Source organism: Neomonachus schauinslandi, chromosome 10 (assembly GCF_002201575.2).
Source record: "Neomonachus schauinslandi chromosome 10, ASM220157v2, whole genome shotgun sequence".
NCBI classification, from domain to species: domain Eukaryota; kingdom Metazoa; phylum Chordata; class Mammalia; order Carnivora; family Phocidae; genus Neomonachus; species Neomonachus schauinslandi.
In genome coordinates, this window is record NC_058412.1 from 112,036,737 (window position 1) to 112,052,636 (window position 15,900).

General features: G+C 52.5%; 1 protein-coding gene across 1 annotated transcript in view; it reads left to right on the plus strand.

Moving 5' to 3' along the window:
• Positions 1 to 12,302: 12,302 nt before the first annotated feature.
• TRIB3 (tribbles pseudokinase 3) overlaps positions 12,303 to 15,900 on the plus strand; it is a 9,578-nt gene continuing 5,980 nt past the window's right edge. The window contains exon 1 of the mRNA XM_021689183.1: positions 12,303 to 12,761. Within this exon, the coding sequence (XP_021544858.1) occupies positions 12,471 to 12,761 (291 nt within the window). The 5' untranslated portion in view covers positions 12,303 to 12,470. The remainder of the gene's footprint in view (positions 12,762 to 15,900) is intronic.

Below are 15,900 nucleotides of genomic sequence, written 5' to 3' on the forward strand. Positions count from 1 at the left end.
TGTCACCAAGTGTCAGTAGCAGAGAGCCTAAGATTCTGATATTCCTCCCTGTCTTGTGGGGCCAAGTAGGAGGGCTGGGGGTCTCCTTAGCCCAGCATTCCAGAAGCTCAGGGCCAACGAAAGGTCAAATGACAGGAAGAGGGAAAGGGCTTCCCAAGGGAGGGGCAGGAACTTTGGGGTGGTCTGTGGGGGTGCAGACCCGGAGGGAGATGATAGAGAAATGACAGCCCAGCCCATGGGCATGCCTGGGAGGGGGAAGGGAGGTGAGAATGGAGGAAGCAGTGGGAGTTGAGACCACTCTTGGTCTCGGAAGCATAGTCCCTGCCCGGCCCATACCTGGCCTCTTCTTACCTCTGCTGGGTCACCTCCCCAGAGGGGGTGCTCACGGCTCACCAAGGAAGCTCTCTCTGGTTTGTATCATACGACACCCAGACAATGCCCCCAGCTCTGGCATTCTGTGTCCTCCTACTAGACCAAGCACCTGGAAGGTAGGTGCCATGGCTCCTTGCTTCTTAATTCATCTGATCCACCTAAACTGAGTACCTCCTTTGTGCTAGATTCTGGGTTCTCCATTTCTTGCCCTAGAAGCTCCCAACCCCAGTGCCTGGCATGGGAGTTGGTACATTGTAGGAATTCAGGACAGACTTCTTAGCTTACCAACAAGGAATAAGGTATGCGGGCAGGGGCATGGTGAATGGTGGATGGACGGGTAGATGGTAGATGGCAGCTGAATAGAGTCATGGTTGGGTGGTAGGTGGATGGATCGTTAAGATAATGGCCTTCACTTGACCCTGCAGCCCTCCCCTCAGCTACCACCCAGTTTTTGGTTTTGCTCCCTTTTTGCAGCAAAGGTCTTTGGAAAAGTGTCTATACTCATTGTCTGTAATTCCTCTTGTCTCTTAAATCACACTTCTACCTGCTCACCCCATCCCACACCCACTGAAACTACAGTTGTCAAGGGCATCGTGTCTCAAAACTCAACACTCAATTCTCGGTCTTCATCTGTCAACCGATCAGCAGATTTTGACACAGTTGAGCCCTCCCTGCTCCCTGGTACACCTTCTCACTTCACTTGGCGTCCAAAGTCCACACCCTGCTGCTGTCCTCCTTCCTCCCGGCTCGCTCCTTCCTGCTGGAGTGGCCCAGGACCTGGTCCCCCACTCTCTCCTCCAGTGTCCTGCCCCTGGCTCCAGATCTCCGTCTTCAGTCCCGTCCTCTCCCCTGAACTCCAGCAAATACATCCAATGGTCTGCCTGGCGTCTCCATGAGGATGTCTGGGTGACATCTCAAACTCAACACAACCAAAGCTGAACTTCTGGTCTGCCTCGGAGTACCTGGCCCCTCTCCTCTGATGGCAGATCCACACGTGCCATTGTTCAGGCTCAGGAACCTTGGAGGCACCCTTGACACCTCTCGTTCCCCCGCACTCCACATCCGAAACCCCAGCAATCCTGCAGTCTCCACGTTTTATGTAGACCCAGAGTCCAATCCCATTTCATCATTGCTCTGCTCTGAGCCACCACAGTTTCCCAACAGAATTATGGCGAGAGCTGCTCCTTTCTCCCCAGAGTCTTTCCAAGGCCTTCAAAGCTCCAGATGCTCTGAGTCTCTGTTAGCTCTCTGACCTCATCCACCGCCACCTCCCCTCACCTGTTCCTCTCCAGCCACACCGACCACCTTCGCCCCGGCACACCAGTCAAGCTTCCCCTTGGAGCCTTTGCATAAGCCGTTCCCTGGCCTGAGCAACTTGCCTCCAGACATTTCTCATGGCATCCACTGGACCACCTTACTCACTACGACCACCGCCTGCCTCCACGTTACCCTCTGGACCTTCTTTACCTTCTCCCCTGGCACCTTCTAGCAGCCCTACCGTTTAGGTATTTTTTTTAAATTTTTTTATTGTTATGTTAATCCCCATACATTCCATCATTAGTTTTAGATGTAGTGTTCCATGATTCATTGTTTGTGCATCACACCCAGTGCTCCATGCAGAACGTGCCCTCCTCAGTACCCATCACCAGGCTAACCCATCCTCCCACCACCCTTAGGTATTTTTATGTTAATTATTTTTTGCATGCTTTCTTCCTACTGGGATATAAGCACCATTTTTGTCTATTATCTTCACTGCAGTATCCCCAGGCTTTAGAACAGTGCCTGACATAGAGGTGGGTATGCAATACATATTTGTTGAATGAATGAGTGAATGAATATATAAATTATTTGATTGATGCTGGAAAGATATATAGTTGATGGAGAGGTGGATGGATGGATGATGATTGGAGGGTAGATGGAAGAATGGAGAGAGGATAGGAGAAATTTGAAGGGGCAGATAGTGGGGAATGGGTTATGAGTGAACAGTAGATGGAAGGATGAGGGATGAATACATCGGTGGAAGGATTCAATCCATTCAGCTGCTATTCACCGAGCACTTACCATACACTGGTGAGCCAAACCGATGAGGGCCTGCCCTAAAGGAGCATACAGCTTCATGGGAGAGATAGACATAGATACAAAATATATATGTAATTATATATAATTAATATATTTATTAATTATAACAGTTTGTTAATATTTGTTAAATTATTAATATATGATTACATATAATTAAATACATATACAGCTCCAAATTATAATTCCAAATTATAATGTGTATTATGAAGGGACAAAAGGATGCTCTGAGAGAATGAGATGGATGAGGGATGGAAAAATGGGCAACAAATGGGTAGATGGAGGTGGACAGGACTTGGGCTGGGCTGCTTTACTTTAACGGCCCTGGCTGGCCACATGCACCATCCATTTCCAGACCTGGGGTCTCCCCACACCCCACCTATAGCTCTAACCTCAGAGAGATTGTCTTCTCTCTCCCCACACTGACACAGCACCTGCCCCAGCCCATCCCCCATGGCCCTGCCTGACTCCTGTCCTGCCCCCACCCTGCTGAGTCAGTCTTGGGCTACTCAGAGGACAGCCCCATGGGGTTTCTGGTTCAATCCAGCCCTTTGGCCATCCTCAACCTGGGAGGGGGTAAGACTGCCAGAAGGGAGGCCAGCAAGTGCCAAGCTCTTGATGTCTGTGCCGGAGCACAGCTCTCTGTTCTTGAGAGACCAGGCCTCGCGCTCCAGTTGGAGTTTATCTGGGGGCTGGGGTCAGGAGTAAAAGATTAGAGCTAAGTTTGCCTGCAGGATTGTAACTTAATCATGAGCTGGAACTGGAATTTAGGTCAAGGGTCAGTGACGTAGGAAAGACCTTAAGGTTCGAAGCCGATGGCCAAGGAAGAATTCTTGAGACGTCTTTGGTGCAAACCGGTGGTTTCATGAAAGCACAGGGACAGGACCCGTGGGCAGAAGGAGCTGCAGTGGGGTCATGAGGAGTGACCCATTATAGACTTTCAAGTTGGGAGGGGGTTAGGGATAGTGTAAGTCTCTAAGGAATTTTGGAAGCAAGGTTCCAGGACCTGGAGGGGGCTAGCTATTGTTGGGAAAAGGTCACTTATTACAGTCTAGTAAAACCTTAGTCATGAGACCCTTCAGATGTATATCGGTGGGCCATATGCTTGGGGGATGATAACCAGCATGTATCTTGGGAGGGGGGCGGTTAGAGATAAAGGAAATTTCCAAAGGAATTTTTATATGTTCAAGTAGACTTACAGGATCCTTGGGGTGGGGGTGGGAGGTGTTCGGGGTAGGATTGCCTTTTGCCCTTAGCAAAGTATTAACATCGAGGCAGCTGGGTCCCTAGAGGAATGTCACTCTGCTTGTTTCAAGGACTTGTCAATGGGCTGTAGGTAGTAAGGAAATTTAATAATTTTTCTTCTGCATTTGTTTCCCATCCGAGTCAGGATGGGAAAAGGTGGGTGCCTAGGCAGTGACCAAATCAGTGCTTGGTTTGGGCCATGGTCAGGATTTAGCTGTGGCTGTGAGCAATGATGCGGGCTCAGGCTATGTCCAAGTTTTCAGGTCAGAGTTCAGTAAGAGTCCAAAGTCTGGAATAGGGCTCCGTCTATGACCAGAGTCAAAGATCAGGGCTCAGTCAGTGTCCAGGGCACCGGCCTAGTCTTGTTTTTCTCCAGGGACGGACAGAGTAGGTGGGTTAGTTCTGGACTCCCTTCAGCCTAAAGTTCCATCATCCACATGGATGAGCAGCACCTGCCCGAACCCTCTTCTCCTCTCCCTCACCCTCCCCGGGTCACACCCTGAGGCCCAGGCCTGGCTCAGTGTCCCCCACACGGCCCAGCAGTCCTCATTCTGGCACCCAGGGGACCAGAGTGGGGGTAGGGGCTATGAGGCAGGGTTCTGTGCCTGACCCAGGAGGGCACCTTGCGTAAGGCTTTCTGATGCAACTGGCTGCTGGCTGAACACCTCAGTACCCTCTCTTACTCCTCAAGCTTTTCCCAGAAACAGAAGGGCTGGACAGCGGCCTGAATCAAACACACGTAATCCCTTTCCTTCCCTTTCCTTCCCGGGCCCAGATGGCTTCAGGACCAGCAGCGGCAGGCAGGCAGGGCAGAGACCAGATGACTCAGCAACAACTCCAGTATTGGGAGCAGGAGGATCTAGGGCTGCCTCCTCCCAGCGGGAAAGCAAGGGGGAGAATCAGGATCCCTGGAAGTTCGCAGAGCCCCACTTCCAACACACACAAAGCAGTAATTACGTGGCTGAGCCCAGAGAAGGACTGGTGGCCGCCCAAGGTCACCCAGCTGTGGGCGGCAAGGTCAGAACAGAAACCAGCTTTCTTCCTGCAGTCTCTGGCTCCTCCCGCCACAGGTTGGAGAGAGGACCCCTCGCCCTTGAGGAGGGCATGGGACTTCCCTAGGAACTTTCAATCAGTCTAGTGGATGATTCTGGAACAGTCAGCGACATGGGCTTTGGAACCACACACACCTGGGTTCAAACCCCTCTGGCTTGCTGTGTGATCCTGGGCAGGTTACTTCTCTGTGACACCTGATTTTCTCAGGTGTGAAAAGAGCATAAATTCACCCTCAGCTCACAGGGTTGTGGTCACGGTTGCATGAGGAAGCAGCTGCAGGACACAGCCCAGGCCTGCCATAGGGGGGATGCTCAGGAAATGTGCCCCTACCTCTCCACCCCCAGCTCTCAAGGCATGTGTTGTGGGGGGGGGGGGCGTGTGGAGAGGTGGCATCCTCGGCTTTGTGGAAACTACGTCAGCCACTTACCATCATGTGTTTACCCTGGCCAGGAACCCTTCTGAGCACTTGGTATTAACTCAGTTAACCCTCCATTTAATCCAGTAACAGTGCCCAATGGCAATGTGCCCTTCGATACCCCTCTCCTGTCTGGAGGATATACGAGGTCAATTCCATTTCATAGATGAGGGCTCTGGGTCTCAGAGCAGCTAAGTGACTTGCCCAGTGTCAGATAGCCAGTAGAGGTCAAGGAGGTGGCACAAAGCTGTAGACAAAGGCCACCCAGACTTTGAGCCAGACTGGCTGCTTCCTAATCTCACGGCCCCCACTTACTCCTTAGGCCAGTGATGTCACTCTCTGAGCCCCAGTTCCCTCATCTGCCTCCAGGCATGAAAACAGGAACCTGGTGGGGAAGTCTGAGAATGCAGTAAGATGATGCAAGGGAAGCACCCACATGGGGCCACGCTCCATCCATGCGCAAAGAATCACATTCCCATACTCAGAGGACAGGCCTGGATGACCCAGCAGAGCTGTAAGTGCCGCTGGGCCACTGCTGGGCTGATGCTGCGCCAGGCACTGGCCTTCCTGCCTTTCCTGGGGCCCAGCGTGAGCGAGATTCAGATGATGAAGGATTTTTCAAAGCCCCTGGGAGACCCCAGAGAGGAAGGAGGTGCCCAGTCGCCTAATAAGGGCTCCCCAAGAGGAGCCTGAGCTGAGGACTGCAACTCTTGAATCACCTACTGTCATTCCCAGATCCATTGGCCCAAATCTGTTTACCCATTTGTACTGTGAGTTCTGTAGTGTTTTTCTTTCAATCAGCTCATTTTTAAAAACGTAGGGAAATCTATTTAAAATGGAAAATTTAAATCACTCACTTAAAATGGAAAGCCATCATTTTCCATAAAGAGGAAATGGCTATAAAATTGAATACAAGGGGGCGCCCGGGTGGCTCATTCGGTTGATTGACTCTTGATTTTGGCTCAGACTCTTGATTTCAGCTCAGATCATGATCTCAGAGGCCCAAGATCAAGCCCACAGTGGGCTCTGCGCTGAGCATGGAGCCTGCTTGAGATGCTCTTCCTCTCCCTCTGTCCCTCCCCCTGCTTGAGCTCTCTCTCAAAAAATAAAAAAATAAAACAATTCAAAAAAATAAAAAATCATTGAATACAAGAACAGAAAAAAAAGATTCTTAGAGTCTAGCTAAATCCTGTCTCTTTTTTTTTTTTAAGATTTTATTTATTTATTTGACAGAGAGAGACACAGCAAGAGAGGGAACACAAGCAGGGGGAGTGGGAGAGGGAGAAGCAGGCTTCCCGTGGAGCAGAGAGCCGGATGCGGGGCTCGATTCCCAGACCCTGGGATCATGACCTGAGCTGAAGGCAGTCGCTTAACCAACTGAGCCACCCAGGCGCCCCTAAATCCTGTCTCTTGCTGAAGGCTCTGAACTGACCCTGCTTTTCTCCCTTAACAAGGAAGGTATTAATGACATAGAAGCTGGGGCGCCTGGATTAGGCGCCCCTTGGTTTCAGCTCGGGTCGTGATCTCAGGGTCCTGATCTCAGGGTTGTGAGATAGAGGCCTGCATCAGGCTCCAGGCTCACCATGGAGTCTACTTGGGACTCTCTCTTCCTCTCCCTCTGCCCCTCCTCCCCACCTTAAATAAATAAATACATCTTAAAAAAAAAAAAAGACATAGAAGCTGTTAAATGAGACTTTCTCCCTAGTAACTGGAGGAGCAGGAAGAAAATCAAAAGGAAATACCTGTATCACGGTCTGATTCCATGTTATTTAATAGTTTGGAGACCCTAAAACTACCTGGCATCCTACCATTGGTGTACATTTTATATTTTGGAAAACACTGACTTAATCCAACTCTTCCTTCCTATTTTACAGGGAAGAACAGCAGGGCTCCCAAAGGGGAGATGACCTGCCCACCATCTCACAGGACCCATGGCTTTAGCCAGACCTGGAATCCAACCACATATCTTTCCAAGGCATTGTTCGACTTCTGTGGGGGAGAAGTTATAAAGATGAAGGACACCAGTGGTGGATTCTCAGGCGTGTGGGAAGCACTGGCCAGGCCAGGTAGAAAGGAAGGAGGCGAGGAGCTGTTGTCATGGGTCCTTGGACCCCCATGCCTCTCCTCTCTCGGAGTACAGCCTGAGTTCCTCGCCGCAGTCCCCAGTGCTGAGGGCCAGCAGAACTACAGCAAATAGACATGCAGCCTGCTTGGCTCAGAAACCAGAGTAGTGCAATGTCTAAGCCTGGAGAGAAGGAAATTCATGAAAGCCAAATTCTCTCTCTAGGAAAGTGAACATTTTTGCATTTTACTGGGGAGGGGAGTTGGTCACCATTTATTTTCTTACTTTTTAACAAATATTTATATAGCATTTATATTCCAGTCACTTCACAAATATTAAGTCATTGCATCCTCACGACAGACCAGTGAAATAGGTACTATTATTATCTCCATTTTACAGATGAGGAAACTGAGGCACAGAGAGCTTAAGGAATTTACCTGAAATTTTATCACTTGGAAGTGGTAAGATTTGAACCCACGAAATGTGATCTGACTCGAGGATACCTTAATGCATTTAATCCTTAGGACTATAATGCAAGGAAGGGTATAATTAATCCCGTTTTATAGTTACATAAAACTGAAGCTCAAGGTTATTTAGCATCTATACCATCAACCCAACAGGCCCTTCACTTCTTTGCTACACTCCCTGGATCATGTGCCAGGAAATCTTGCTCTAGGGCTGTGCTACTCAATTTGGTAACCATTTACTACATAAAGTTACGGGCATTTAAAATAGAGCTAGTATGACTAAGAAACTCAATTTTTTCATGTGATTGAACTTTTAATTTTAATGCAGATGAAACATTTTGTCCGTTAGACACAATTTAATTGTTTTGGTAGAATAACATTTCACTTTAAGCACTGACAATTTAGCTCCCACGCTGATTTCTTTCTGAACTAAGTATAAAATACCAGATTTTGAAAAATCAGTAAGGAAAAAAATTAGATGATCTCATTAATAATTTTTTATTATTTGTTGAAATGATAGTATGCTAGATATATTGGATTAAATAGAATATATTATTCAAATTAATTTCACCCAGGGACGCCTGGGTAGCTCAGCTGGTTGAGTGTCTGATTCTTGATTTCAGATCATGTCATGACCTCAGGGTTGTGAGATCGAGCCCCCTGTCGGGCTCCACGCTTATCGGGGAGTTAGCTTGAGATTCTCTTTCTCCCTCTCCCTCTGCCCCTCCCCCCCATGTGCACGCATGCTGTCTCTCTCTCAAATAAATAAATACATCTTTTAAAAAAATAAATTTCTTTTTGTTCTTCTTTAATGCATGACTAGAAAATTTGAAACTACAAGTGTGACTTATATTTTATGTTCTGTTGGTCTAGAGAACTGGGATTTGACACCCTCAACTGTGACAAGGCCCACCCCCACACCTGGGGGGCCATGCACTGGGTACAGTTCCAGAAGCCATATCCACCAGTCCAGGTGAAGGTGGCAAAATGCCCCTGAACAGTGTGGCCACCTGAGTTAGTTGCCCCAGCAAATCTCAAATCTGCTTCATACTACCAGCTGGGTGCTCTTGGGTAAGCCCCTTACTTTCACTCATCTGTAGAATAGAGGTCATAGTGACTATCTCATAGTTCCTTAAGTGCCTTGGGGCCTTTGCACTTACTTTTTCTGCGTCTCCTCAGATCTTTGCACTTCTCACCCATCTCTTCCTTAAGATCTTAGTTTAAACATCACCTTCCTGATGAACCCTCATAAAAATAGACACCCCTCACTCATATCTGATAGAGGACAAATCTATCCTATTCAAATCTATCCTATTTCTTTATTCAAGAAAATACATGACATCAATTTTAAATGATCTTGGTTATTGATTTTATTTTCTTGCTAATGGTCTGTCTTCCCACTGATTTATGAGATCTGTGAGGGCAGGGATGGGTCAGTCTTGTCACTGTTGAGCCCCCAGCATTTAGAACAGGGTCTGACACAGCATGGACAAAGTTAAGGATGTCTGAGCACACCCAGCACAGTTTTGGCTTCAGAGAGAAGCTCAGAAAACAACCAAACCCACCTTTCTTTGTCCCTTACTGCTGTGGGATTTTCCACTTGAGTCTAGAGGTCCTGGTGTAGAAAATGAGTTCATTAGTCGCTCCCTGGCAGGGGAGTCTCCAGGGTTAAATGAGATCCCAGAACACCCTGATGAGCCCTGAAGGTCCTGAGACACAGGTGAGCTGCTCCCTGGGGTTCTGGAACCTGAGAAACAAAGGTAACTCCACCCACGATTCATCCAACCTCTGCCTGGAGGAGTTATTTTTTGACCCTGGTGCATTCAGACATCAAGACCTAAAAGGGATTTCCCAGAAAGGTGCTGGACCCCTAGGGCTGTACAGTGATGCTTCACCAAACAGCAAGTGGCCCCAGGGCCTCCTAGGCTTGGGCTGCAAATCCTGTTATGGGTGCCTTCCCCTCTCTGAGCCTCCATTCTATTTATTGAGCACTTAGGATGTGCCACATAGTTCTAAGTATTTTGTCCCAGCAAACATCTTGTGAAGTGAGACTCCTATAAGCCCATTTTACAGAGGAGGAACTTCAGTCCCAGCAGGGTTTGAAGTAGCTTTCCTGAGGTTGCACAGTGCGTATGTGCAAAGGTAGGGGGTGCACTCTTACGCTGGTTTAGGCACTGGCTCTTAACCATTAGGCTGCACTGCCTCAATGAACGCTGTGAAGCCTGCCCGACCTCAGGCATCCCCAGGGCACCACACTAGCTCTTCTGGGTCCGGAGTCAGCTCCTAAGTCTGCAGTCTTTGCAGAGCTCCCAGGCTGCTTTCCCAGCACTGGGCCCCAGGCTACCCCTTAGTAGGATGGGACGAGCGGGGCTTTCTGATTGCCGAGGGTCTTCCTAAAGTTAATAAAGCAATGGTGGGAAGGTTCTTTATGAACAGGAAAGCACGCGGAAACCGTCACGGTTTGCTCTTTTTCTCCTCCGCATCTGAAAGGGGAGGATGTTCTCCCCATTTCACATACGGGGAAACTGAGGCTCAGAAAAGTTAAAGTGCTCTTTCCAAGGTGATAGGGAGAGCCAGTAGGGGGTGTGTGCGCGGGGCAGGTAGGGGAGGAGGTGGAGCCCAGGCACCCCTGGAGGTCAGGTGAGGCGAGGGGGGCGGGGCGGGGCGCGCCGGGGCGGTGACCCCAGGGGCGGAGCCCGGGGGATGGTGCAATCCCGGGCCCGCGCGCAGGCGGTGGCCGATTAGCGCAGGTTTGCATCACCCGGGCCGGGGCCGGAGCCGGCGCTGGCGCCGGGAGACACTCGCGGCGGAAGCGCCGGCGGCTCCACACGTGTCCGGCTGCGGGGGGCCGGGGTCCCGAGCTCGGTCACGTCGCAGCGGGCCCCCGGCCACGTGGGAGTGCCCCGGCGACTCAGGACCCCTGCCGCACGCCCGGCCCAGGTACCCAGCGGGGCCCGAGAGGGGCCGGAGCCGCGAGCGCGCGGGGGTGGAGGGCGGGGTGGGAGGGTGCGCCCCCGCGAAGGTGGCGGCGGTATCCGGGGGGCGGAGGGAGGCGGGGACAGAGGTGTGGGAGTGTCGCCCCGAGCGGTGAGTGTGGGGCAGGGGAGGCGTGTGTGTGAGGGGCCTGTTGCGGGGGTGGGGGGGCGCCGGGGACTCTGTGTAGGGTCTGTGTCGCTGTAGGGTGAGCCTGGGGGTCCGCGTGACCTTGCGGGGTTGGGGGGGAATGTGTCTCGGCGGACGCTGCAAGCTGTGGGGAGGGCTGCGTACCTGGTGGCAGGTGTCGGCCGAGCGGGGGACACGGCTGGGGCCGGGCTGGGGTGCCCTGGGGACGGGGGCGGGCGCAGGGCGAGTGGAAGCGAGGATGCGGGGTGCGGGACCCCGGAGCGCACGGAGCGTCGCCGCAGGTGTGCACCTGGCGCTGCGGCTGCGGGTCGCAGGTTGTGCTGTGCGCGTGTGTGTTTTGTGCCTGCGGACCCTGGGGTGTCTCGCAGCCCTGGGGCCCAGCCTCCTTGCCTTGCCTCTCCGCCTCCCGCCGCTCCGTTTCCGCTGAATCTTCTGCCTCGGGACACCCGCTGGCCGCCGCTTCCGCTCCCACCCGAGGAGGCTGGCTGGGGAGGGCTGGGCGAGGCGGCCGAGGGGGATGGGGCTCGTGTCAGACGGTGCCAGTGACCTTCCTGCTGTCGGTCGTGCAGTGGGGAGCGTGATGGGTGCGAGGGCTCTGTGTGTGCATGCCTGCACACTTGCCCACGGAGGATGAGGTGTGTGTCACTTAACGATGTGCGTGCCCCTCTCTGCCCTCGATGTGGTGTCTCAGCTGGCTGGCTTGGACAAACTGTGGTTTTGAGGGGTGTGTGTACAGCTGTCTGCTCTGGGTTCTGTGAGTGTGTTTGGTGTGACCAGCCCTTCTTCCCCCAGAGGTGTCCGGGAGCAGCGAGAAATAGATATGAGGGGCTACCTCCATCCTACAGTGGAGATTCTAGTCCTGCAGTGTGGCCTGCGAAGTCCTTTGCTCGGTTAGGGTAACCACCTGCCCCATGGAGCTTATCCCAGGCCCTACCAGCCTCTGAGGCATGGATCCAGCCAAAGCAGAGCCTGGAGTGTTGCTGTGGCCTTGGAAGAGCCACCCCAGGGATAGTCCCAAGGAGAACACAAGCGCCTTCGGCTATGAATGATAGTAGTAGCAATGGACCGTGACCGTTTGCTGACAGCCACCCTGCAACAGGTCGCTCTAAATTATTTGTGTTTTCATTTCATCATCGTAAAAATCCTATGGGCTTTGCATCCTGCTCCCCCTTTACAGGTGAGGGAACTGAGGCCGGGGAAGACTGCAGGACTTGCCCAGGGCTACCCAGCCAGGAAGGGTGTGAGCCAGGATTAGAACCCAGGAATGTCTGACTACAGCCACCTGCTGTTGCATTTTTACCACTTTGGGATTATGGCCTTTCACTCAATGTGGGGTCTCCCTCCCAAGGCAGTCCATGTACTGTAGTCTGCCGTGTGGCCGTACCATGATGTTTAACCAGCCCCCTGCTGATGGCCATTTGGGGGTGTTTCCCACCTTTTGCTATTAGATACAAGGCTCTCCTGAACAGCTTTTCCTGTGTTTAATATTTTGGTGAGCATTTTAATGGGAGGATAAATTTCCAGAAGTGGGACACCTGGTCAAGGGTAAGTGCATTTGTCAGTTTAATGCACACTGCCAAGTCATCCTCCATAACAGCTAGGGAAGGGGGTTGCCACCAAGCAGCCTCCCTTCAGTGCTTTACCCCCTTCTTTGTAGATGCAAGTCACCCCTCTGGCTGCTCCTATGGGTGCCCCGTCCAGGAGGAAGCGGTTGGAGTTGGACAGTGACCTAGACACCGAATGTCCCACCCGGAAACAAGCTCGAAGTGGGCCCCAGCCCCGGCTGTCCCCCTGCCCGCTGCCCCTGATCCCACCCCCTGCTCCAGCCCAGGCCCTCGCTGTGACCACTGCCTCCCGGCTTGGGCCCTATGTCCTCCTGGAGCCCGAGGAAGGTGGCCGAGCCTACCATGCCCTGCGCTGCCCCATAGGCACGGAGTACACCTGCAAGGTGGGTCCCCTGGGGTCACTCTCCCCCAGCATCACAGGGGCCTGGAAAGGGCCTTGGCTCCAGAGGACTGTCAGGGTGGAGGGGTCCTTAGGGTTACTTTGTTCCTGTGTTTACTGGGGAAGCAGTCAGTGAGCCCCCAGCTCTCTGTCAGGCCCTGGCCTGGGCTGAGGCCAGAGAGGTAAACCCGACAGGCCCAGCCCTGGGGGATGCGCAGCTTAGGCCCATAGTATGATACAGGCCATAGGGGTGGAGCCTAGGGGCCGTGGGAGCACAGAGCAGGAGCCTCCAGTGTATTCAAGGCGGGTGTCAGAAAAGCTGAGCAGGAGTTAGCCAGGGAGACATGGGAGAATGGAGATCCGGGCAGGGGAGGCCGCCGTGCAGAGGCCTGAGGAGCAAGAGCGTGTGAGGCATCAGAGGGTTCGAAGGACTTCACCCCGGCCAGACTGGAGAGGGGCAGGAGGGGAGGGCCGGCGGCCACCGGTTGTGAAAGCATGAGAAAGGAGCTGGCCCTGGGCTGCAGGAGCCACTGAAGATATTTGCACAAGGGAAGGGTGAGGTGGGGTAGACATCAGAACTCCTGGGACCCTGGAGGTCATTGGGCTTAGCCTGTGACCATTTCATAGATGGAAAGACCGAGGCCAAGAAGGAAGGGCCAAGCACGAAACCTCACTGTATCAGGTCTGGCTCCTAGGGCAAAGTCCAGGGTTCTTGGCAGAAATCAGGAAATGGGCAAGGTGAGGCCCAGGGGACATTGGCAGGTCACATCCTAAAAAGGCAGAGACGAAGAACTATAATAATAGGTATTTACTGTGCACTAGGTACTATGTTGATGGCTTAGTGTGTGTAATCTCTTCCAATCTTCACCCAGTCTATGAGGTAGTTACTATTATTGGCCCATTTTGCAGATAGAGGACACTGAGGCTCATAAAACTGTGGTCACAGAGCCAGGGGGTGTCAGAGGTGAGACCGAGCCCAGGGCTGTGGCCCCATGCTAGGACACGTGTTTCAGACATAGCAGGTCAGTTTGCTTCTGGTGGGTGGGGTAAGAAAGATACAGGAGACCCAGCTACACAGGGGACGGGAAGAAGGGGGCCTGGGTCCCCTTGGGAATGCACAGAGAAGCAGGTGGACTTAAGCCTCCACCCAGGAGCATTGGCAACTGGCTCCTACTGGGGGGGGGGGTGCAGTGGGCAGGGGGATAGAGGCAGACCTGTGTCCAGCCACCAGCTTTACCTGGGCTCTGGGCTGCCCACTGCAGGTCCCCAGTGCTCTGCCCCAAGTGCTCTAAGGAATCCCTGAACTCTGGCTCCTTTTCCTGCAACATTACAGGTTTTCTTCTGTTCCTACTGGGAAGGGGAGTCCATGCTGAGTGGCATGACCAAAGCCGGCTCAAACCAGAAGCGCCATGCTTTCTCATAGCCCCAGTTATTCAGAAACATTTGGGGGGGTCTCCTGGCACGTGCTTATCCTCATGCTAGCATGAGCCGTAGGGCTGACCTGCTGTTTCCACATCGCCTTTTCTGGTCAGTGTGTAGAGGGATCGGCATTCTGTCTGTAGATTATCACCTATTCATTCATTCAACAAACCTTCACTGAGCACCCTACGTGCCACGCACCCTGCTGTGGTTCCAAGATAGAGTTCTGCTCTCATCAAGCTGATGCTCTAGTGGAGGACTTGGACAGTAAACAAGGGAATAAGTAAAATATGGCACAAGGGAAGGGTGATCCTGTGCCAGGTGATCATAAGTGCTTTGGAGAGAAAGCTAGGAGCTGGGAGAGAGGGGGACAGGGACCGTGGGGGAAGAGGTGATTTTAGTCCAGGAAGAACTTTCCAAGGAGGCGACATTTGAGCAGTGACGTGTGAGCTGGGGGAGCCAGCCCTGTGGGTATCTAGGGAAGAGCATCCAGGAAGCAGGACAGGCAAGTGCAAATGTACGAAGGCAGGAATGTGCTTGCCCTGACTTAAAAAAAAAAAAAAAGTAGTCTCTGTTTTTTGGATTCTTTCTTCCATGCCACCCAAGTGTTTGTTTGTTGTTTTAAGACATGCTTACATTTTTTTCATGAATTAAATATGTATATGCTTTATTGGTTTATTTTCTGTGTGGTAGAGCCAACATAACATGGGAAGGGTTGAAGGCAGACAAACTAAGTGAGTCTCCCCGCTCTGCCTCTGATCGGCTGTGTGGCCTCCAACAAGTGCCCTTCCTTCTCTGAACATCAGTCTCACCAGCAGGAAAACAGAACACACCTTTCAGGGCTGTGGCGAGGCTCCCACCTAAAGTCCATAAAGCCCCTAGCACGTTTTCTGACACCCTCGCCCTCTCACCACTGCCCCTCTTCCCTCTCTTACCCTACTCCAGCTGAACTAATCTGGGGCTGGTGTTCTAGAGCAGCTCAAGCTCTTTGTTGCCTCCGGGCCTTTGCACTGCCCATGTCCTCCCCCTGGAAACCTTATCCCATGGGCATCTCTGAATCATTCAGGTCACTTCCCCAGAACCCCTTTCAGACCACACCTTTTCACCTAGGTGCCCCCTTCCAAAATATTCTCTATTCCAGCATCTTTCTTGGTTCCTTTGCAATGCTTATCAGAATTGGGAAATATTTAGTTTTTGGCTGGTTTGGACTGTAGGCATCAGGAGGGCAGGGACCATGGCTGTCAGGCAGATTGGATCCCTATGGCTGGCACCCGCGGCCCGCCATGCAGTGCCTGCGCCTGGAGTGGGTGGCAAGGGTGGGGGGCGGGGGGCGGGGGTTTGGCAGGCAGTGAATCCTAGGGAATGGGAGCTATGAGCCTGGCGATGCTCTGCATAAGGTGACCTGCGCGCACTCTCTGCTCTTCTGGATTTACCAGGCCCTGGGCCCTGGGGGTTATTTTCATTTGGGTTACCTATTATTTCCCAGTTATCTGAAGTTTAAGGCCATATAAGGTGGCAGTTGAGAGCGCAGACGGAGCATGGGTTCAGATCTCAGCCCTGCCACTCGCTGGCTGTGTGGCCTCCCAGCTTTGTGAGGGGGGAGCGGCTTGCGGCTGGAGCGCCGGGCCCGGTGCCTAGCGCACAGTAGTGCCCAAAGGCTTGGCTGGGACTGTTCCCAACCCCCCAACCCCCCCCCCCCCCCCCCCCCCCCCCCCCCCCCCCCC